This window comes from Falco cherrug, chromosome 10, assembly GCF_023634085.1.
Source record: "Falco cherrug isolate bFalChe1 chromosome 10, bFalChe1.pri, whole genome shotgun sequence".
NCBI classification, from domain to species: Eukaryota; Metazoa; Chordata; class Aves; order Falconiformes; family Falconidae; genus Falco; species Falco cherrug.
The window spans coordinates 15,779,900-15,802,903 of record NC_073706.1 but is presented as its reverse complement, the minus strand read 5'-3'; the positions used below and the strand labels follow the sequence as shown (position 1 = coordinate 15,802,903).

Here is a 23,004-nt window from a genome sequence, read left to right as displayed (position 1 = left end):
GCAGTCTACACCTGGAACAAAAATAAGATTAAGAACTTGACCCAAAAAAGATTTGAGGTTTATGGCGTATAGTTTAAAAAGACATAAAAACACGATACAAGGAGGAAGAGTCAGACGCAAAGCTTAGTGACCAAAGGCATTCAATCAAGGTGTAAGGTTATACAATGAGTGTAGTGGACTATCAGGAAAAGCTCCGTACAAAGTCATGTGCACTCTTCTTGAAGCTGAGATTCTGGATTCCTCCATGTGCCAAACCTGCTGGGAGAGGAAAGGCAGCGTCACAAAGCTGCCCACCCGCCCGCGGAGGAAACCTGGCAGAGGGAGCGTGGGCATGGGCGGGCAGGCTCCGCGCAAACCGCACCACTCGCCCAAAGCGGGAGCCAAGCCCCGGTTACAGGGGGGAAGCACAGCCCCATCCTGCCCACGCTGCAGGACCCACACACCAGCAGCAAGAGAAGCACGAGGGGGAGCAGGCAGGCGAGACCCGCCATGCAGCAACACCATGCAAGGAACCCAGGGCACGGTCAACCAGCCTCGCAATGCCTCCATGGCATGAACCCGCTCTGCCAGGCTGGGAGCTTTGCCCATACCACCAGAGCGACCCCCACCTCACCAGCCTCCTGAAAGCAACTTCTACCCACAGCCATAAACCTACCCCCTCCTTCTCATACCCCCCACTGCCATCACCTCCACCCACAGCAGCCCGAAACAAAGGATGGGGGTCTCGAGCTGCCCCCAGGCCACAACACTCCCTGCCAGCAGCTGCCCCTCCTTACCCAAGGACAGGGTGCAGGAGTAGGTCATTCCAATTTCATGAGCTCCACATCAAAAATTAGAGTGGCGTTTGGTGGGATGATCCCTGGGTGGCCAGTAGAGCCATAGGCGTAATCTGGGGAGATGGTCATCTTTGCCCGCTGACCAACGCTCATCTGGGGACAGGGACAGAAATAAAGGGATGTCAGGAGATGGGCACTGCCAGATGAGTGACAGCAAGAGGGACACAGATCTGTCCTCACTCCTCTCCCTACACTGGGCAAGAGCAAGGACCCAGGCCGGACAAACCGGAGGGGACAGAAGAGGAATGGGAAGAACATCAGAAGGGCTGGCAGCACGGGCTGGAAAAGGAGCAGTGCTTGAGACGTCTGTCACACCAGGGAATGCAGGGAATGGCCTGGCATTCCCTACAGCCACTGGCACCCTTGTGCCGTGCTGCCCTGCGTCCCCACGCAGCCATGCGTGCAGGAGCCGGTGCTGTGCCGTGCCCACCAGCCCTCCCTCTGCGTGGGCTTCGCAGCCCAGGAGCTGTCTCCGCTCGGTGCGGGAGGCCCCAGCGCTCCCCGCCGCGCTCCTTCAGAGCTGACTCAGTAGGGAAATGTCACCGCTGAGTCACCGACGTGCCGTAGGTGTTCCTGGGGCCCGGCCCTGCTCCATTCCTGCCATCTGGCAGGTGGCAATGCAGAAGGTGATATTCACACCCACACCTCCCAGCGCCGAGGGGGCGGAGGGGTGGAAAACACAGGGGAATAAAATAAAAAAAAATAAAAAATAAGAGAACGAGCTGCACACAGCGATTCCTGCCCACGCTGCAGCTCCCCAGGCGTGCGGCTCTGCGCAGCCCTGTGAGGCAGACTACGAGGCGGAGGAGCAACGGGCACCTGAGCGACTCCTTCCTCCCAGCCGCGGATCACCTCCTGCTTGCCCATCACAAACTTGAATGGCTTGTTCCTGTCGCGGGAGGAATCAAACTTCTTCCCATCTTCCAGCATACCTGGGGAGAGAGGGAGGGAGATGATGGTGACACAGGGACAGATGCACACATGATGGCGTGAAACAGGCTGTGACCTGGCAGCCTGAGCAGGTGACCTCACCCCGGGACAGCTCACAGGGCCCTGAGTCAAAGACACTTCTCAGCTCAGCCTTTCCCCCACAGGAACACCTGCACGGGGTGGCCTGGAAGGGACACCCCCCCGCCCCAGCACCCCCAAGGGTACCATCCACCCTGGCAGCAGCAGCCGCGGAGCAGGACAGGATTGCTCCTGGCTGCTTCGACCCAGAGAGCAGCGCTCCTCTGGGCTGGGATCAAGCACAGATGAGGGGAGCAGATGGAAGCAGGGAAAAAACACCTTCCCCACCTCACAGCACCACTGTTAGCCATTTTGCAGGCAGCAGGATCAGGCCAGGCGCTTCCCATCCGGCCAGCAAACACGCCCCTTGCCATGGGCAGGCTTCCATCGTCAGGCACCCAAAAAATCCAGAGCTCCGGTGCCCTATCTCAGCTGCCACCAGCCTCCAGCCCTCCCCATGCCCAGCTGTGTCCCACTGATCCACAGCCAAATGACTCCCGTACCCAGGAACGACGACAGGGAGAGGCAGCACCAAGTGCTGGGCACATCTGCCCCGAGCACCCCTCCTTCCCCCAGCACGGGGAGGGCTGAGCGAGGCTGATATCCCCAGGGCTAAATATAACTCCCCAACACGAGCAAGGCAGGAATTTCCTCCCCTCCCTTGCTCCCTGCCTGACCTTCTTGGGGAATCTTGGAGCCAGAGATGCCTTACAGGAGCAGCAACTCCACTGGCCAGCAGAGCTGCTGCTCCTATAAGGCAGCTCCAGCTCTGCATTAACACAGTCACTGCCCTGTACAATAAAAGCAATATTAAAACCCTCCTCCAAATACTTCTCACTTCTTCACTTCCCAAAACAGTCCAAAATCCTGTTTTCCTGGCTGGAAACTGCTCTGTAGTCTTGAAAAACCAACCTCACCCAGCAACGCATGGGACACAGTGACTTCCCTTCACTAGGGCACTGTCCACAGGCAAGAGAAAAAGCATCTGTGCAAAAGCTGGGACAGGACATCGCTCCCCAGCTCGCACCGCGACCAGAGCAAATGGCACGCAGCCAACAGTAACGTGAGATGCTGAACGGAAATAAGAGAATAGGAAAAAAATACATCACCTGTGCAGGGGCAACAAGCACCGAAACACCCGGGCTGTAGGAAGATGCAGGGGGTGGGGGCTGGCAGCCCACCTTTCTCTCAGGGAGTGGAATTAAGCTTTTAATTTCACAGAAAGCAAAAATCCCGTCTCCAGGGCTTCAAGCATCAGCTCAGCTGGTCACAGTGTAGCCATGGACTTTGGAATAGTAAATCTGGAGTTTTCTCATTTCTCCCTTCCAGGATAAACCTCTTGTTCGCTGAACCTGCTTCCAGCCACGTCTGGCACTGCTCCCTGCTCCCGTCCGCTGGCCTTCCTCCCGCCCGGCGGGGATGCTGGCAGCAGGGACCCAGGGCAGGCTATACCGGCTGGCACAGGCCGTGCCGCTTGGCTGTGGCCCGAGCTGACCCTGAGCTCAGCTCCGAGCCCTCAGGCGCTGCAACAAGCTGGGGAGGCTGCAGAAGGATGGAAGGGAGCCTGCCACCCTTCTCCCCCCAGGCACCCACAGCAGAAAAACCGCGGGGGCCACGCAGCACAACCCCTCTGCTTGTCATGGCAAATCGGGACCTGTGGGATGCTGGTGGGGCATCCGCAGCCTGCAGAAGTGCATCCCGTTTAATGCCCCAGCGAGGGGAATGTAAAGGCATCACCAGTGGCACAGGAGATGCTGCAGACCTCGCACAAGAGTGAGTGGCACTGCCCACCTCTGCCACGCAGATCACCTGTCCGAATCCAACCTTGTGGGAAGTGTTTTGGAGCTGGCAGCACCCTGGCTGCAGGAGAGAGGGATTAATGGACTAAGCTGGTTGCAGCAACCCAGGGGGATCAATCGCTGAGGCTGCCCCTCGCCCAGGATGGTGAGAGTCACACACAGGAGCTTTTCCGTGCTCCGCGGCATGGGGCTGCCACACTCCCTCCATCACATCGTCGGGGAAAACAAAGAGGCTCCAATGCTTTGGAGGCAGCATCCTCATCTCAGGCACCTCCTCTGCCCGCGAGGCTCCCGGGAGATTTCTCCAGCCCTGGACAAGTATGAGCAACCATTTCCTCATCCCTGCCATCCCAAAGCAAGGAGATAACGAGATCTTAAAGCTAGGAGAGGCAAAGCATCCTCTGGCAAAAGCAGCTGCCCTGCCAGAGCTCCAGAAGCAGCAACCAGCCCCTGGCACATCCTGGTTCATCACAGCCCTGGCAGCGCTCCTGGCTTGTCACCACCAGCCCCGCAAGGGCAGAGCCCGTGGAGGTGGGTCTCTGTAAAGAGACCCCACTGCCCCACCCTGAAAGATCTGACCCCTGCAGAGATCTCAGCTGGGCTATATGAACACCAGGGGGGTCTGGGGGAAGCACAGTGAGGAAGAGCACGGAGCCCTGTGGCCGGGGCTGCAGCAGCCGCGGGACGGAGCGGGGGGCTCTGGACAGGCAGCAGCGCAGCCCTGCCAGGTCTCTGCCACACTTGGCAGGCAGCAGCCAGGAGACGCCAGCTGCAGCGTGCGCCTTGGCTCCCGTCCCCCTGGGCGGGCAGAGGCGGCAGAGCAGTGCTGGAGCAGGCAGGCGGAGGCAGCCCCTGAGATAAACCTGCAGGTCTGGGTTCTGCTGAGGGGGTGTGGAGCCCCACCTGCACCCCCTCCATCCCCTCTGCCCCAGGATGCCAGTCCTTGGCACGGCCACTGCCCAGGGGCTCCTGCACGGAGCCAGTTTCCCAAGGAAAGGAAGCAAGAGACTGGAGCAGTGGGGCAGGCACCTCTGCTCCAGCTCGAGGAAGGGACAGGATGGGAAACCCTTCCCGAAAACCCTGGGATACCCCGCACGCTCCAACTCCCCGCGTCAGGATGGGGCTGCCCAGGCTGAAGTTAAATCCTGCCTCCACCAGCAGCCTCTGCCAGGTGCTTCAGATCCCAGGGCCTGAGCTGCCTGCACCGGCGCTTCCCACCACGCAGCCCATCACCACCCGCAGCTGGATGCAGGAGGGGGGCTCTGCCCACCGTTCGCGGTGGCCTGGCAGGAGAGAGGACCCCTGGGGCAGGCAGGGAAGGGGGTGCTTCAGAAGGTGCTGAGCTACCCCAAATCCCCCAGTCGGCAGCTGCACAGCTCGGTAGGAAACACCTCACAACCACAGAGCGTTCACTGCTGCTGTGCGAGCGGGCAGCACCCAGGCGCAGTGGGGAGAGCTCCACCACAGCAGGTACTGTGCAGACAGCAGAAATTGCCAGCACCAAGGCTGCATCCAGCCTGCACAGCAACACACAGGTGCTGGGGAGGGATGGCGGTCCCCTCTGCGGCTATCCTGCTGGAGAAAGCCAGTTTTCTCTAGTATCCCTCCCAGCGCTTCCATTCCCTACTTCCAGCTCACCTCCCCTCCGAGACACAACATGCTGGGCGTGCTCGGCCAAACCAAGCCAGGCTCACTCCCATCCCGGTGCTCCCCAGCATGACCACGGCCCCCCCATTTCCCCTCCATAAGCACAGTGGGGTGGCCATGGTCTCCCCACCCTCTCTGCAGCCCCCCCGTGCACTCAGACAGCAGCTCTCCCTTGCACCAACTCTCTTCACCCCCAGCCCACTCCTGGGGAGCGCAACACCCAGCCCCAGCAGCTCTCTGGGTCATCACGGGAGCCCCAGCCGAGCCAGCACAGCATCCCACCTTGTCCTGGCTCCCATCCCAGCAGCCAGACCCAGGGGGGTCAGGTCTACCGGGCCTCAACCCACACCTTCCTCCCCACTGACGTGCTCCTGTGCAGCCCTCCTGCCCCATGCCAATTACTGCGAGCAGTCCCGAACACACTGGGGAACTTTATCCTTCATTTAGTTTTTTTAAGAGCCCTTTGTAGCAGATTTCATATCAAAGGCTGTTTCGGACACCCCGCTGCGCAAGCTCTCCGGCAGCACTCCCCTGGCTCCCCCCGGGGCTGCAGGCACCATCTTCCACAAGGAGCAGAGACCCTGGACTGAAGAAGGGGAAAGGAGCCCCATTCCCCCAGCTCCCACCCACGCCTCCACCTCCGCAATCCCAGCAGGAGCAACCCACATCTCCCAAGGAGGTGGCCCAGAGGATGCTCCACTCTACTTCCCCAGTGCTGCACACCCGCACCGGGGCCATCTGTCTGTCTGTCCCTTGCCCTGGGATGAAACAGCTGCTGTCAGTGGGGCCAAGGCCCGCGGAGCAGAGGCTTGGGCACAGGCAGAAACAGCAGCAGCCGCAGGATGGCCAGCCGAGCTGGCTCCCCACACTCCCTTCCCCTTGGGTCACTGGGTTTTTTTTCCAAAATTGTTTTTAACTGAATGCATATCCATAGCCCAGCGCAGGGAGAGCTGGCTCACCGCACACCACAGGCTGGATCTCCCCAGTGCCGGCAGGTTTCTGCCTGGGAGCAAAGGGCAGCTGGGGACGGAGCCACCGCAGGGCTCTGGAAGGAGCCTCGGAGCGTGGCACCTCCCGCGCTGTGCTCTGCCAACGTCCCCGACGGTGATCAGGACCCGTGGGCACCGTAAAGGGGCTGGGGAATCAGGGGTTTCTAACGTTTCTCAAGAGCCCAGCACCACGCTGCCGGCGCAGGCAGCGTTCAGCCACAAAAACGGTGTCAGGGACTGAAGGTGTTTGATTTCTGCTGCCTGCTGAGGCAGGGGGGCCCGAAGCTGCCTGCAGAGGGAACTGGGGGGGGAATAAAGGACAAAAGGAGACAATAATAACAAACAAAAAAGAAAAAGGAAATTAGAGAACCGCCCCCACGCACAGCGGATCGCTGCTGCTGGGGAGGATCTGTCAGGAGCAAGTCACCATGCAGCACTTTGCCAGAAGCACCGGGACGTGGGGCTGGGATGCTGGTGACCCGCAAGCGGCTCTGCCAGGGCCGGGGAGGACGGCAGAGCTCCGGCAGCGCTGCAGGAAGGGAGAGCGGGCGCCGGGAGCCGGGAGGGCTGGCAGGCAGCAGGGCTGGCCCACCGGGAGCCACTTGACTGCCTGCCAACCGCTCTTTGTTCTTCCAGCGGCGGAGGAAACAGGGTGGCCGGGGAGACCGGGCTGCTTCCTCTCCCTCCAGACAGGGGGGACAGGGGCGGCGGTGGGCTGGATGCCCCCCAGCCCCACGGCGGGCAGCGCTGCCCGGGGTCCCGCTCTGCAGAGAGGGGCACCCCCAGCCCCCCAGCGCGGGCGAGGGGAGGGTGGCAGGGGAGCCGGCTAGCGCAGCACAGCCACAAACGGGTCGATGTTTTCACCCCGCTGCAGAGTGGCCACCGCGATGAGCCGGAGCTGCTGGAGGGGTGGGCTGAAGGGGAGAGGGACCCCCGGCGTGACCTCCGAAGCATTTCTGGGGGGTCCCACCGTTGGTTCCTTTCTCCCCCCGCGAGAGCTCGCAGAGGGCACCGTGGGGAGCAGGGCCCTCCCCAGCCCTCGTGGCAGCCCCTCGTGGGAATCCCACACCCGAACAGCCCCCGCGTTGCCCGTGCCAGGCCCACCTGCCCCATGCTCCCCCAGCCCCAAAACCGGCCCGGGGTGTGCTGTGGGTCCAGCTCTGCCCCACGGGCACCCCGGCTGCCACCCCACAGGGAAGAAGGGGCTGGGGCTGCAGGGATGGTGTTGGGGAGGGGGCTGCCCCCCACCCCACCCGCAAGGGTCTCTGGCAGAGGGGACCCCGCTCTGACACAGCGGGCCCCCAAGTTGGGGGGGGCGGTGGGGGTCCCACGGGAGCACCCAGGGTGGGGGGGGGGGGCTCGGCTCGCCCCGCCGGTCTCTGCTGCCCTGGGACCCCGCCGGGAGCCGCTGGGTACGGGACACTGCGTGCCCCCCGGGCACCCCCAAAAAACGGGCTGGGGGTGAGCGGAAAAGGCCCCTCCATAGACGGGGCAGCGGGACAGGCGGGGACCACAGGGACCCACTCCCGCGCCATACCCCCGCCCCGGGGCCCGGCCACCCCCCCCCCCCCCGCCCCGGCAAAGCGCCCCCGGGGCGAGCCGGACCCCTGTGGAGCGCCGGGCCGCCCTCACGGGCCGGGCCCGGGATGCCGGCAGACAGGCGGGGGGTGGGGGGCAGACCCCGCTCCTCCGGCGCGCCCCTCGGTCACCGGTCCGGGCCGCGGCCGCCCGGCCCTGCCCTGCCGTGCCCCGGTGGCGGCGGGACCGCCCCGCCCTGCAGGCCCCGCGGCGGGCGGCACTCACCCGTGTAGTGCACCACGCAGGTCTGGCCGCGCTTGGGGAACGTCCGCCCTGCGGGGAGACACACACCGTCAGACCACCGGCACCGGGGGGACCCGGCACCGGGACCCGGCACCGGTCCGGCGGGGAGGGGAGGGAGAAGGGAAGGCACGCCGCGGCTCACCGTCGCCGGGGGCGATGGTCTCCACATGCACGCCCATGCCGGTGCCGGTGCCGCTCGCGCACCCGCAGCGCCCGCAGCCCGAGGGAGGAGGGGCCACGTGTGCGCAGCCTCGGCCGCCGCGCCGCCATAGAGCCCGCCCGCCCGCCGCCTAGACGGGCCCCACCCCCGGCGGCCGCCATCTTCCGCGCTCCCCCCCCCCCCCCCCCCTTCCTGCCCGGCCCCGGCCGCCATCTTGGCACCGCGCCGTTGCCGGGGAAACGCGGGAGCCGGCGGTTGGGGACCCCCCCGGGCTGGGGTCCTGGCAGGCTCTGCCCACCCACCCGCCATTCCAGGCGCTGGGAGCGGGGCGGGCCGGCCGCGGGGAGCCCACCCGGCCGCGGGTGCGTGGCCCGGCGCGGGCCCAAGGCTGCCAGCGCGGCGCTCCCCGGCAAGGCCGAGGTGCCGGCGCCGGCCGCAGGCCCCAGCCAGGAGCCCTCAGGGTTTCCACAGCCCCCGAGACAGGCGCTGTGCCGGAACCGGGAGCGCTGCACACACGCAGCGAGAGCCGCCGGGGAGCCGCCGATGTGCTGATGTCTATATTCTATATTCGTGCTGATGTACACATCTATATTCGTGCTGCTCCTCATGCGCAAGGCCGGGGGGTCAGCGCCAGCACCCCATCACGGGGACAGGTTCAGCAGAAGACACGCAGGTTTGAACAAGCCCACACGCAAAAGGACTTTCTTCTGGGAACAGCTGGAACTATTGTCTTTTTTTGGTCCAAAAAAAAAAAAAATCACTCCAGGCACAGGATTTTTGCCTCAAAGCGTCCTATTTCCTTACTTCAAGGAGATGAACTTGAGTGTCCACAAGGGAACAGAGAAGTTCCAAGGACAGCCAAGAGACTAATAAAAAGCCAGTATTCTCAGCAAGTGCATTAAAATGGGACACAAGAGGAGGAAACTCTTAAAATAACAGATAATGGGATGAAACAAGCTTTAATTGCTTCTGTGCCTTGCTTGCATCTTTTAAATACTGAAATACCAAGGGTGGGTTTTTTTTTCTTCTAGCTTGATGCCGTAGCATTATTTTTTATGTTAAAGCAGAAACACGCAGATGGTGCCTGTGGTCCCTGACTTCCCGTCAGCGTGGCAGATGTGTGAGGCCCAGAGTCAAGATGAAAAATAACAGGGAAGAAAAAGGGGCACGTTCTCATCCCTCCCGATTAATGCCATCTCGGAGAAGAGCTGGGCCTGCTCTCCCTGCAAGAGGCAGTAACAAACAAGGATCTGAAAGGGGAAAATACTGCTCTGTGTATGCCCACGCTAAAGCCCTTGCCATGCCAGTGCAGGCACGCTTGCACAAGTCAGGCACTGCAGCTCTCGCCCTGGGTGGGGTGTTTTCTTGGGGTTTTTCTACTCCTTGACATAACCTGCTCATCTTACCAGTAAGCAAGGTCGCTGCAACAGCCAGTACTTCAACAGGGGCAAGGGGCCCAACCAGGTCTGACCACCCCTCACTGCTCAGTGTCCAGCTGATCAAGACCCAGGAAAGGTTCAGGTCAGATTCTGGTCTCTAAACTCTGGAGAACGCACAAAGGCTTGAAAACAAGTGAATTCTGCCCAAACCACTCCCTGCCCTCTGGACCATCTGCTGGCAGAACTCACAAGAAATACCAAGAATGAAAAGCATGACCATTCAGATTTAATACTGTAAAAAATAAATGGGACATTATTTGCTACACAGAAGCACCACCCCAGGCAGCTGCGGGGCTGGCAGGCACCACGCACGCCATCAGCAGCTCCCTGCTCTGCATGGGGTCTGTCCTGCTCTGCAGTGGCCCGTGGCCTGTTCACAGCCCGTGCTGCAGGTTGGGAGCTCCAGATCAAGCCCACTCCTCTGTTCCAAGGAGCGTGTGTGCCTTTGAAGAGAAGGTTTGTCAAGTTGTCAAGCTCTGGATCAGGCTGCACAGGGAAGTGGTGGAGACTAGATCCCTGGAGGTATTAAAAAGACGTGTAGATGTGGCACTTAGGGACATGGTTTAGTGGTGGACTTGGCAGTGCCCTGGGTTAACAGTTGGACTCCATGATCTTAAAGGTCTTTCCCAACCTAAACGATTCTATGATTCTGTAATTCATGCTTCTGCAGGACTTTAAACGCTCGACAATCAGAGCATTTCCTCAGTGCTCAAAGGCATTTGCTTGTTTGTAAATCCAGAGGCAGCAAGGCTGAAAGGAACGTGGCAGAGGGCAGTGCGTCCCAACACACCTGACCATGGGTTTAGTCAGGTGATCCCAAGGAACATCCTTCACACTCCAGAAAACAACACAACAAAAAAAGAAAGGAAAAAAAAAAGGTGGGGACGGGGGACAGGGACGACAGGGGGGAGGGGGCACGATGGGAGGAGGCTCTTTGTGCTGCTGTGAAATTGTTCTGAATCTGCGCTGTTGTGACGCTCCTGCAGGTACCCTGGCACAGCGCAAAAACACCATCTCCCTCACCCATGGCAAGGTTGCGCCACAAGACTTAAGGCTTCAAATTAATTCAGCACACAACTGGGGAGCAATTTGCTCAGATCCTGCCAGTGTGCACCAGAGTGGAGAACTGCAAGGTCAACCAACGGTCAGATACAGCTCTAGCCCTAAAAATAACCAGCCTCATTGCTCTGCTTCTGCACAAGGCTGAACACAGCTCAGTGCTACCAGCCACGAGATGGCTGATTTCTCTTCTTCCCCCCACTGCCCCCTCACTGTTGCCAGGAGAGATGTGGGGGTGCTGAGCAGCTCTTGCAAGATGCTCTAGCTATGGGCTACAATTTAAAAGCAACTCGTCTCTTGACATTCATTTGACACTTCTGATGTAACCTCCCAACCAAAAACCAGGACAAGCTGCCAGACACACCCCCCCCAGCTGCCTGACCTGAGGCAGTGCAGCCCATTCCCACAGTCTCTTGCACCAGGAAGCTCCTGCTTTCCCAGTAGTGACTCAGCTAACAAGGCCAAGGTAGATGGACAGAGCTGGCTTCCACCACCCTGCTACCAGGTGTCATTGTCACTGCACATGCTTTAAAACACTGCTGGCTTGAACTTCACCCTTGTTCAAAGAAACTTGAAACCTTTCCCTGTGAAAGGGCAGTCTAAGCACAAAGATGTGCACTATCTTTGCAGTATTTTCCCTAAAACCTGGTCCTCTCAAAAATAATCTCCGTGTTCTTTGTGCATGCTTTCCCACAAGGTTATGTGACACCTCTGCACCCCGGTGTGTGTGAGCACTGCTCTGGGGCTGGCAGGGTTCCTTCCTCTCTGGCACTGCAGTGTCTCCCAGAAGGACAGCACAGATCTCCCTTGCCCAGCTCTGTCGTGACCTGCCAAACCCTGGAGAAAGCAGCTCTGATGAGGTGGCAGGGCTGGAGCTGCAGCAGGACCCCCTCCCCATCCCGTGCCTGCCAGCCAGGAGAGGGAAGTGGGTCAGGATGCAAAACAGGCCTTTGGGACAGGGAACAGGAAACAACAGGAAGCGGTGACTTTCCCTGACAGCAGCACATCCTGACAGGGCAGCAAATCCGTGTCCTTCCCAAAGAACTCACCCACTTCAGCCCTGGGTTTATTCTCCGCTGCCACGCTGTACCTGATGTCTGTCAAAAGGAACACAAGCACTCATGAAATCTGGAGTGGTCTCCAAAATACCCCAAAGCCCTTTAAGAAATGCACCCCTTGAAACGATCATAGCCCAGGGACGGGGTGCTGGACTGGACACACAGAGCCCCTGCCCTGTACAACATTTCTGTGTTGGGCATGGACCAAGGCAGACACCCAGATTAATGCTAGGTGACCTGGCTTCAGGGAGCTTATATTTACCCCATTTCCTCCATCTCTCTTCTCATCTGCTTCCTCCTCTCCTCGTTGATGGGATGGAGGCAGAAGATGATTATGGCAATGAGCAGCAGGCTTATTGGGACTGGGGCCATGAGAAGCTGCAGGATGAGGACAACGGAGGGGTTGTACATGCACTTTTCAGCACGGTAACCTGCGAAACTAAAGAGGAGAACAGTTTTCCTTCCCCCAGCCCCAACGGGTCACTGCAGAAAGGCAAGCAGACACCTCCATCACTTTCCTCTAGAGCCTGGCATTGGAGGTCCAGTTTTGGGGAATTCCCACTCCTTTCTGCTCCTCTTACTCCCAGAAAATGTTGGAAAGACAAATTTGGATACCCCTGTGACTCATTCCAGCATCTCCTATCAAGGCTCTAGAAAACAGCAGTGGAAAGTGCTTGTGCAGGGATGACAAAATAGGGGAGGTAGTGTTTGGGCCTTACTGTAAACTCAGTATCGATATCCCCACAGCGAGGCCACCTGCAAACTTGTTGAAGAAGACATAAAACGAGTAGAAGAGAGCTTCCAGGTTGAGGTAGCTGGGGTTCCTCAGCATGAAGTCATCCACAGTATCTGGCAGCATGGACCTGGGGACAGACAGCCCCACAGATGTGTTGGTGATACCCACACCAGCTGAGCTCAGCTCTAGCTGCTTCCAGGCCTCTTGAAGCAGCAGAGACAGACAGAAACCCCTTGCAGAACCCCACTCTGGAGACCATTTTGTGTCTGTCCTCTGCCTTAGGCAGAGAGCATCTTACAGAGAGGGTGCAGCGGCTGCTTCAGAAGAAGGGAAGACAAACAGCACCTTGCACAATGATGGGTGTCCTGCTGCTGAGCCCGAATGCAGACTGAGCGATGCTGCTGGGGGACCGTGCATTACATCCATGCGCCTTCCCACTCCCACCTCCATGTGTCCCTCTGCAGCTCAAAAGCTGCTGTATTGAGCAAACAGGCAGCCTTGGCACCTCATGGGTGGTGCTTTCCCTATAACCTTCCCCTCCTCTCCACCTGACAAGTGGCTTGAGGTGCCGCTGCTCACCATGGTAAAAGGTAGAGCACAGCCATGCTGCAGCCTGCCATGATCACCAAGAAGATGAAGGCCAGGAAGTTGTGTGTCACCTGGGTGATGGCTACCAGGGCTGGGATGATCAGCTGCACAGTGAGAGGAAAAGGAAAAAACAAAAGCACACATGGGCCCTTTCTGCTGCTCACAGGCAGTTTGCACTCGTCTGCCCAACCAAAAGCCGTGCTCCCCACTTCCCCACACATTTCACAAACAGAACTGCTTCTGTCCCCTGTGCAGTGCAGCATGGAGAGGCCCTGGGCAGGCTGACACTGGCAAGAAAACCTTCCTCATGGATAAAGAAGGGATGGTTATGGGGGGCAATGGAGGCAAGTGGTTGAACTGGAAAGCTGAATCTGCTGTGGCTGCACCCCATGTCTGTGAGGAAGGCATCTGGAGATAGCTCCTCAATGGGATTTGAGGACCTAATTCCGCAAAAAAGTTAAATGGCATGTCCTTGCTGACCTGCAAAGCCAGGCAGCAGCCAGACGTGTGTCTGATGAGCAGGCTGTTTCCTGGCCAGTGCCAAGCGTGGCACACAGCCCTTCCTTCCCTCCCCATGCCTCTCATGGAACTGGCTGGCAGAACTTGGATCACTTGCATCAAGCATGCAAGATCCTGGAGCAGGACAGAGGCCACAGGATGATGCTTGCGTGTACACATGAGACTGGTGCATTGATACAACATCTGATCACACACTGCTCACCAAATCTGCAGCCACAGAGTCTCACAGTGTGAGCCCTTGCTTGGGTGATGCTGCAGGCAACGTATAATTTCCCCCTTGTCCCAGAGTTGGTCCCTCAGCCTCCCTGCACCTTAACGCAAAGCTCTGCAAAGCCCAGGCCCCTGACACCAGCAGCAGCCAGACACAAGGAACTGCAGAGCTGCCATCAGCTACTGACTTAACACCTGGTCACCTGCAGTGCAGAGGACAATGTGCTCAGGGCCACCCTTAGCCACCAGCCAGCTCTTCTCCACAGACACCATGAGCAGCTGGGGCAAAGCTGTCCCCCTGCAGGGCTTCTCAGTCCACAACCATGGGCCAACTCACCGCCAGACCCAGCGATGCTGCTGTTTTCTTTCCAAATCTCCCCAAAAACCACTGCCAAAAGGGAATAGAGAGGGAAGCTGTGACCTGAGGAGAGAACCAAAGGGGTCTCAGCAGTGCCCCCAGGACTGCCAGTCTCTGCCTGGGTGACAGCCTTGCTGATGGGCAGAAACAGCAGGACATGACTCCACAAGGCTGAGCTGCCCATGCTCAGGGGCTGAGGCGACCCAGGGATCAACTTCTCCACCAGGAAGGTCTGCCTGGGGCTCACTTACCAACATGATAATCACTAAATGCTGGAACTTCCCAGCTAGCCCTGCAGCATGAGTACAGAAGAAGGCAAAGATCCCCTGTGTGATCTGGGAAGGCAACACAGAGACGTTCATGGCTGGGGGTCCCGAGTTCTCTGTCTGGAAAACTTGCCTGGACATCTTTATCCTCCAAGTTCTCTGCCTGCCATGGCAGGTCTTCTACCTGAAAGGCCAGGGATGCAAAGAGGAAGCCACACAGCAGCTGGGTGTAGGGCTTGTGTCCCGCAATCATCTTCAGGCAGCTGACAAAGGACAGCTCAGCCTTCCCCAGGGGGTTGAGGGGCCCTGGGAGGAGAAACAGCAGGGCTGGCACTGGAGCTGCCAGAGAAAACGCACAGGATGGGAGGCACAAGGGGTGGGGAGCTACTGGGGTCTGATATCTTGGTGCAGAGACAACAGCCATGGTGTCAGCTACAGGCAGGATTTTGCCTTTTCATGCTGCATGCTCGGGCTGGCCTGTGTGGCTCTGCAGGCTGTGTTGGCGAGGCCTGCTCAGTGTGAAGCAGTGTGCTGCAGACCCTGTCCCAGGCCCACAGCTCCCAGCACAAACTGAGGAGGATCTCAGTATCCAAGTCTGTGTTGTGTTTCTGAGCCCCACACCCAGAGAGCCATCCCCATATAGAAGCCCAGCTCCCTCTGCCTTGCACCTTCCTCTACAACCCCATCCTCACCATCCGCTGCCACCATGCACCCTCCAAATTGCATCTAAATGGAACTTACCAGGCTGTTCCCTGACTCCAAAGATGAGAATCAGACAGGACAGGCAATAGATCGAGCCCAGGACCAGGGATGCAAATACATAGGCCCTACGCTGGAAAATGAGAGACAGTGCCCAGTGACAATGCGGGTACCCCCACAGAGCTGGCAGCACAGCCAGTGGTGCCCACCCCAGAGCTTGCAGGAGGAGCAGAGGGGCAGCCGGGGCAGCCCTTACTGTGTTCTCCAGCGAGTCTGTGAGGTGGTGGGTGCTGGTGTTGGGCAGGGTCTCGTTTGGCACGTAACAGTCATTCATCATGCGGGCATGGTAGCTGCCCACAATCTGCCCCTGGATTCCTGATCCAAGGAGTGTGCTGAACACCTCAAACCCCATTCCTGTCAGGACGATGAGGAGAGAAACCTCAGTCCCACTTCCTCACTGATGGGACATATCCCTCAGGGTAAAAGACCAGCTCTGGAAATGGGATGGAGGCACCAACATCCAGAGCTGTCCCAGAAGAGGAGACCTGTTGTTTCTCCCTGCTCTGATTTTTTCCTCTTGGCTCCAGCAGTAAATGCTCTAAAGTTTGGAACCAATAAATCTGGCTCTTGAGTCCCCTAGGGATGATATAGATCTAAGAAATGTTTCTGCAGATAAATTCTTTGCAGAAAATGACTGGTTTCATATCCCTGGTTTACCCCATCCACTCTGCAGCCTGTTCAAAGCCAGAACTTATTCACCTCTCCTTTGGGGAGGGTCTCCGAGGAATGCAGGCAGACCAGGGTTGGAGGGGCACAGACACTTACTGTAGGCAGTGGCTGAGTCACGGTCTCTCTGGGTTCCTCCCAGGAACATTGTCAGGGAAGAGTATGGCACATGATGGCACTAGGAAGAGCACAGTTCAAACGCTGCTGCTTCCCTGGTTTGCTGGTCATGACCTGCCTCGTCCCTACACACAGCAGGTAATGCTGCCTTTTGTGTCCCCCCTGCACTCGTGGCTTTTCACCCTCTTCTGTGATTAGCTCTGTTCCCACAAACCAGTGATGGAGAAGTTCACGTCATCACATACAGGCAGCCCAGCCAAATCCCCAGCATTAAAATACACCGCTCCACCTCACCACCCCAGCAGGGATGGCCTGCACCATCCTGCACCCCTCACTACTCCCCATCTAGAGCTCTCCAAGGCTCTGCTCCAGCTCCCTTCCTGGGGAGGCTGGGACTCCCCAGCTGACCGTGCAGTGTAAGATGGCATGTAAGACAGCCCCAGGCATCATGTTCCTTACAGTCATGCAAGTCTGGAAGAAGCTGTACGTGAACAGGTACCACAGGAATTTCAGGGAGGTGGGGGTGGCATCTGAGAGGGTGGACCACATCATGCAGTAGCAGAGCACCCCGAACGGCATGGAGCATGCGATCCTGGGGAGGAAGCAGAGCTGGTCAGATGTTAACCTCAGATAAGCTGGTAATACTTCTCATTGCACAAGCTGAACTATGTAGCGCAGCCTCTTCCCCAGCTTCCAAACCACAGCCCAGCTACTGCATAATCAGGATCTGCAAGAGGAAGCAGCTTTGCACAGTGAGTGGCCATCAAGTCAGGTTGGGAGGGCTAGACACAAACACAGAGAAAAAGTAATGTCAAAGTTGTCCAGCATTTCTTACTCTCTTGCTTAACTACTTGAAGGCCTTGTCCTGCAGCAGAACCTTGGGGGCAGCACCTTCTATGTGCAAGTTCTGCCTGTGGTTAGAGCCTAGAGGAGATCCTGCCAAGAGGATGGGGCCAGGCTCTTTTCAGTCGTGCTAACTGACAGGACAAGGGGCAATGGGCACAAACAGCAGCACAGCAACTTCCATCTGAAGATGAGGAAAAACTTTCTACTGTGAGAGCGACACAGCACTGGAACAGGCTGCCTAGAGAGCTTGCGGAGCCTCCTTTCCTGGAGACATTCAAAACCTGCCTGGACACTATTCAAGGACAACCTGCTTTAGCAGGGGGTTGGACTAGATGATCTCCAGAGGTCCCTTCCAACCCTGACCATTCTGTGGTTTCATGATCTGCTAGCACAGCTGACTACCAAACTCTGCACATGCCACCACACAGGGCTCACAGGGCACTGAACCCCATGACCTCGAAAACTTGAGGTCCCAGAGAAACAGCACGCATACAAGTTTGCTATACATTCCTCCTCTTTCACCACAATGACATATGGACCCCACTATAAGTTATGTTATCTTCAGCGTCCTTGTGACGTTAAGGTTTCATAACTCTCTAAGCCACAACCACATTAAACTCCTGGTGAGGTGTTCCCAGCTGCCTCCTTATGCTAGCAGTCAAGGAATTTGAGCCCAAAAGCCCTCCTGAGGCTCCAGCCCGGACACTCACCATGGGATCAGCTTGCCATATTTTCTCCTTGGGCTCTTGCTGACTAAGAAGCCAATAGCAGGGTCAGTAACTGCATCCCAAGCTCTTCCAAGGAAAATGATCAAAGAGGCATGGAATGGCTCCAGCTGGGGGGGAAATGGAAACCACAGCTCGAAAGGGAAAGAAGCCCTGATGAAAAGCTGCGAGCAGTCAGCACGATGCAGGTCATGCTAGCCAATGTTTCATCTGCATCCCCTGGAGACCACTCCAAGCATTGAAAGTGGCCCAGAAACATCTCCTACACACCCACCAACAATATTTACATCATGCAATTTTCATCCAGTTTGAATGTAATTCTGATGAGCATTTCCAAGGGCTTTGGCCACCCACCAAACCCTATGCTTGCCCCAGTCTGCTGAGATTATGCTAAGCCCCTTTGCAGATAACCCCACCTCACGTGGCCACTCACCTGCACAACATCCAACAGGAAGATCTGGAGGAAAAACCCAAGGGCATTGCCTGTCATCTGGTAGGGAATGCCCCCAACAGCATAGCAAATCTTTCTGCAGAGCGTCGGTCCTGGATTCTCCTGCAGCCGAGACACCAGGGAACAAGCCCACCTGAGAAATGATACGTACCTCTGGCTGGCAGCTAACCTTTAGCACTGCTCGTCTCATCCGCTGGGTTCTCCAAAGCCCATCTAAACCCTCAGTCATGTCATAAGACCTCACACAACCCACCCACCATGCATATACCTGTCCTTTGCCTGGACATCACTCCACCTGATATTCACAAGCAAGGTGGTCACGGCATTTGGGGTGTTGTGGAGTCCTTCCCCATCTGCTGGAAATCTTGGTGGGTCAGGGCACAGAGCTTCCTACGCGCAATCTGCCTGCAGGCAGCAGCCCGACTCCTGAGGTCCTGCTCAGCGGCGTTTCCTATTCTTCATAAACCTTCGAGGTCTCTTGCACAGCGCTTCGAGCCACTTTCCTCACCACACCCCACCGGCCCACATCTGTTCCTCCACCAGCCAAGGCCCCAAGGCAAAAGCTGCTCGGTGGACATCTGCCTCATCTGCTTGTCTTAGGCTTGTCTTGTCACCAGGGCCACATCCTGGCATTTCACCTTGATTCTCCTCACAGGCACGTTTGTGTAAGATTACAGGCTGCTAACAAACGTGATATGTATCTAATGCCAGACACTGTGCTATCTGCTGAGCGGGTCTAACGTCCTTTCCTATTCTATTGACCTACAATCCAGTGGTTCAAGTTCTTTAATATTAAAAAGTACACATTGCATTAGTGATTAGTGACCTGTAACAGAGGGAGTCTGAGAAGAGAGACTGCAAAGGCTGGAGCCCAGGGGATTTCTACAGATCAACAGGGAAAACACAAGGAACGTTTCAGCGCACAGGAAAAGGACTGATGGCAAAGCCACTATTTTATTTGGATGTGGTTAGCTTTAGTAAATACCATACCAAGCCTCAAGTACCTGGCAAGTTCCCAGGGGCAACCTACAGCACTGATCTCTTCCCAGCCCTGAACTGAGCTTTCTGTTTAGCGTGATACACCTCTGCACCACACAAGACCAGGGGTATCCTGCAGCATACAGGGTGAGACCACGTAGAAAGCAGACAGCCGATCGGGGGGCGGCTTTCCACTTGGCTGAAGCAGCACATAGCCTTGGCCGCAGCTCAGCTCTCCTAGGAGTAGACCATTGCTAGAGGCTGTTCGGTTGGGATCAGAGGAGCAGTGGTGGGGTTGCAGCACAGATGCCTGGAGACCAGGGCTGACCTCCCACTTCAGCACAGCCTGCCTTGGATGATGCTCAGGGCTTGTCAGCATCTCGGGTTCCTGGTGTACACCACGTTTCAGCTTTCCTGATCACTGCGCAGCTCCAGCACAGCTCAGAGTGCAGCAGGTGGGTTGCTGTCCTGCACCCAAAAAATACACAGCCCTTTCTGGAAAGATACAGAAGGCTCCACTGCTCGCACAGCACAGACGGCCATCCCAGGCAACAGGCCTGGTCCAGACATGGCTGTAAAAGGCTGCAAGCTCCTCCAGCAAGAGCTCTGCAGAAGAGCTGAGAATGAGGAGGGATGAACACTTGGCATGAGGCAGCTGTGCAAGAGACTGGGCTGAGAGACAGACTGCAGGGTCACCCAGACAGTTGGGTAACAGGGAAATCAAGTCAGGGAACGCCTCAAATTCCCACTTGCCCTCATCGCTCATGGGGTGAGGGGGCAACCTGCTGGTTCCCCTGCCTGTTTGGGCTGGACATAGCTTGCTGTGCCGCTGGCACCAGTCGAGCTGACAGCCACCCTCGAGGGGTCACAGACCTTCATTTTAATGGTAAAAGGGAGCAGCTTCCAAAAACACAGGCACAATCCCAGAAAGCAGCATTCCAGAAGGCACCAAGCGCATTTCCCTCATGTAGTGATTAGCAATAACTCCTCCACAGCCCGTGCCATGGAAAAAGCACCGACACCGCTGTGCCCATCAGGCTGGAGGGCCCGGTTTCTTCCCACACACCCAGGGGAGCAGAGTGCCTGCCTTCCCCATGCCAGGTAAGCTCAGCAGCCTGCTTGTGCCTCACAGCTTCTGGTCCGAGTTTACTTTCTGCCTTTTATACCTCACAGCAAGAGTCAGGTCCCTTTTATTTCAAATTGCAGAGCAACCTTGTCCCACAGGGATAGCTGAAGCATTAGGCTTGCACCACCACTAAGGAGCACTTACTCATACAACATCTTGTTTGCACAGCAGCTCTGTTTCTAAAATAACAAAGGCATTTCTCCCAGCTGTAAGGTTTTGCGGCAGCTTTTGTTCCATTTACGCTCTCAGCAGGTAGGACAGCACTCTGCACGTCTCTGCCCATTTCACTTGAAAGTCAGCAATAACAACAAAACGCAGAGCCTTACTTTAACAATGTGTTCTTGAGCTCGAGTCATAAACACTTCGAAACACCCCCACAGCCTGTGGCTGCTTGATCCGGGTAGGCTCTGCGTGGGTGTGCACACTCGTGAGGGTTAGTGTGCACGTGTGAGATGCATTTCTGCATGTGAGAAAGAAGCACCTTGGACCACTGATCTCACCTCTCTGCCGACCACTGTCCCCTGTGGAAGAGCTCCCTCCTGGCTTAACGTGTGCAGCTCAGCATCTTCATGACCACCTGGAAGCATGACTGCAGACATGACTGTGTCCTTCAGCAGCATGTGGCAGGGAAGTAGAAGCTTCCTCACCCAGGATTGAGGAAGAAGATGCCTCAAACGTCAGAGTGCAGCGCAGACGCAGATCAGAGCTGGATGGAGATTTGACAAGTGAAGATACAATATCTGTGGGGCCCCGGGGGAGCTGATGGAGGGGAAATGACAGGCCCCAAGGGAGGAGCGTGGGCAGACCCTGCCCATGGAGGCAGGAAGGCTGGTGGGGCTCACAGTGCAGCATGTCCTCAGGGCAGTGGCTGCCCGGCTCTCTGCAGTGGAGAAAACTGGTGCCTTTCAAAAGGTCACACTGGGTCCAGCAGTTCCCTCCCACCCCAGGGCTACTGCCACATGGACATCGTAAGGGTGTGGAGAAGTCTTTTGCCTGAGCTCCAGACCACTGCAGGAAGATGCTCGAGCCACCCCAGGACTCCTGCCTCAGCACCAGCAACCACCAGCTGCACAGAACCAACATGCGAAACCCAGGGCGGGCAACCAAAGCAGCTGGAGCAGCCAGGGAGAGGGCAGCAGGAACAGGCAAGTTCATGCGCCAGGTTGCTCCCTGACAAAGCCACTCTCTTCCAAGGCAGTGCAGGAAGACCAGGAGACCAGCTCTGGCTCCTTGTGTGGGGCTGTGGAAACCCCCTGCCTCTTTGCTTTGCCCTATCCTTAATGGGTGCAAGGTGTTGGCACTGCGCTAGCCCAGGACAATGTCAGTGGAAGCAGGAGGTGTGGGATACATTTTCCTTTCTCTGTTAAATGAGATCTGCAATTATCAACCTCTTTCAGCCTGTAAGCTCCTGAGAGGTCTCCCATGGCAATGCAGACCCCACACAGTATGTTTTAACCTGATGACAAGAACCATGCTTTTCTTAGTCCCCTTTCACAGACCCTTCATAGCCCATAGAGCCCAGCAGTCTCAGCATCACAAACCAAAAATTACTCCTACATTAAGAGTGGTAGGAGCCCAGTTACTCAGCGCTGGCTGTGTGGGAGCAGCCAAGTTCCCAAGGCAGCAGTGATCACAGCATGCAGCCAGTCACCGTTACGAGTACTTGGCAAAGCAAAGACAGAGGGAGAATTGGCTTCAGAGGACAGAAGGCACACAGCAAAAAGGCTGGCATGAAAGGGATCGCACTGCCGCTCTGCCCGCTAATCATCTGTTTGGCACATCTAGTCTCATCAGGCAGCTCTTTAAGAAACAGGCTTCTCCAACTAGATCAAATTCAGTCTCAAGACTGAACTTACATCAGCAGCCAGGGCAGAAGAACACAGGGAAAACCTTCTCCCTGCGCTCTTCCCAGGAACCAAGAGCCCCTGGGAGCGTTAAATCGATGTTAGTGTCTTTGTACCACCATCCATGGCCAAGGGGAACAGAAGCACCCATCCTGCAAGGTTCATCACAACACTGTTAGAAAGATGTGTCATCTTCAGCTCAGCTTTGCCTTGTCCAGTGGGGGTTAACCAAAAACCCAAAAAATTTCGCAGGCTTAGTCAGAACTTGGTTAATAAGCCACAGTACAACTGAGTCAGCGGCATCTCTCTTCACTGCTGTTTTACTGACATCCCAGATAACAAATATCACTCACACTGGACCACAGCCAGTGCAGTGGGAGCCAAATCCCTGTCTCCCACCAGCATATCTAAGCATACATCTCTATAAGAAAGCAAAATACATCTCTCCCCACCCAGGAGGAAAGGGGAAACTCAAAAGGAAATATAAAAACCTGATTTTAATTTTTTTCTCTAGGCCATTTTGTACCCACTCACCACACACAATTACATTTGGACAGACACAAGGTACCTTTGGAAATTGTACTCAGCACGTAATCCTCTGGCTCTTTGGCACTCATTTACTCTCCAGGTGCAAATAGCTGCATTTTCTGCTCACAGACTAGAAAGCCAACAGATGACCAACAGTTACCTCCCAGAGTAGCTGTGTAGCTCTTGCTCCCTAGCTAGTTCAGCGCACAATTATCTTCAGCACAGGAAAGCTTTATTTCTGCTCTGCTCAGATCCTCCCAAAGCCTTTTGTCATGTTGCTCAGTGCCTTACAGAAGACAGCATCACCCGTTGGGTCTAGACAGCTTGCCTCTGCACAAGAGGGGGGTTCAGCTTTGTGCTAGAAAGGCAGATTTCAGTGAAAAGCACCAGTATCATTGTTAATCACTGCTACACACTGGGCTACTCACTACAAGCAATGAGCTTTCTAATAATGCTGTGTGTCAAGGTCTG

General features: G+C 56.8%; 2 protein-coding genes across 13 annotated transcripts; both read right to left on the bottom strand.

The window, feature by feature from the left end:
* Nucleotides 1-36: 36 nt before the first annotated feature.
* FKBP1A (FKBP prolyl isomerase 1A) lies at nt 37-8,376 on the bottom strand. 2 transcript variants are annotated; one of them, XM_055722585.1, is made up of 5 exons: nt 8,243-8,376; nt 8,083-8,130; nt 1,656-1,768; nt 777-929; nt 37-258 (listed from the first exon to the last, which is right to left on the bottom strand). In XM_055722585.1, the coding sequence occupies exons 1-4, from the start codon at nt 8,277-8,279 to the stop codon at nt 801-803; spliced, it is 327 nt and encodes a 108-aa protein (XP_055578560.1). In that variant the 5' UTR covers nt 8,280-8,376; the 3' UTR covers nt 37-258; nt 777-800. The 2 variants fall into 2 exon arrangements, with proteins under 2 accessions (XP_055578560.1, XP_055578559.1); XM_055722584.1 differs by having other exon boundaries at nt 37-255; nt 8,243-8,370.
* An 827-nt stretch (nt 8,377-9,203) lies between these two features.
* LOC102053081 (sodium-dependent lysophosphatidylcholine symporter 1-like) lies at nt 9,204-22,030 on the bottom strand. Of its 11 annotated transcripts, XR_008734122.1 has the most exons (16): nt 20,662-22,030; nt 18,040-18,159; nt 17,592-17,716; nt 16,495-16,627; nt 16,018-16,096; nt 15,449-15,606; nt 15,235-15,325; nt 14,678-14,832; nt 14,479-14,562; nt 14,207-14,290; nt 13,132-13,244; nt 12,536-12,679; nt 12,079-12,255; nt 11,808-11,855; nt 9,667-9,803; nt 9,204-9,483 (listed from the first exon to the last, which is right to left on the bottom strand). XR_008734122.1 is itself a non-coding variant. In XM_055722027.1 (15 exons), exons 1-14 carry the CDS (start codon nt 20,779-20,781, stop codon nt 11,825-11,827), a joined length of 1,614 nt encoding a protein of 537 aa, XP_055578002.1. In that variant the 5' UTR covers nt 20,782-22,030; the 3' UTR covers nt 9,204-9,483; nt 11,808-11,824. The 11 variants fall into 11 exon arrangements, 10 of the variants coding, with proteins under 10 accessions (XP_055578002.1, XP_055578000.1, XP_055578001.1 ...); XM_055722027.1 differs by lacking the exon at nt 9,667-9,803; XM_055722025.1 differs by lacking the exons at nt 9,204-9,483; nt 9,667-9,803 and adding an exon at nt 9,904-10,534.
* Between the last annotated feature and the right edge of the window lie 974 nt (nt 22,031-23,004).

What these genes read in the sequence shown, in the direction of transcription:
- FKBP1A (XM_055722585.1), bottom strand. Translation starts at nt 8,279, where the DNA reads ATGGGCGTGCATGTGGAGACCATCGCCCCCGGCGACG. An exon ending in GACCATCGCCCCCGGCGACG is followed by an intron (nt 8,131 to 8,242) that starts GTGAGCCGCGGC and finishes GTCTCCCCGCAG; the next exon opens with GGCGGACGTTCCCCAAGCGC. An exon ending in CTGCGTGGTGCACTACACGG is followed by an intron (nt 1,769 to 8,082) that starts GTGAGTGCCGCC and finishes CTCTCTCCCCAG; the next exon opens with GTATGCTGGAAGATGGGAAG.
- LOC102053081 (XM_055722027.1), bottom strand. Translation starts at nt 20,781, where the DNA reads ATGCTGCTGAAGGACACAGTCATGTCTGCAGTCATGCTTCCAGGTGGT. An exon ending in TCTTCCAGACTTGCATGACT is followed by an intron (nt 16,097 to 16,494) that starts GTAAGGAACATG and finishes TGCTCTTCCTAG; the next exon opens with TGCCATCATGTGCCATACTC. An exon ending in CAGACTCGCTGGAGAACACA is followed by an intron (nt 15,326 to 15,448) that starts GTAAGGGCTGCC and finishes CTCATTTTCCAG; the next exon opens with CGTAGGGCCTATGTATTTGC.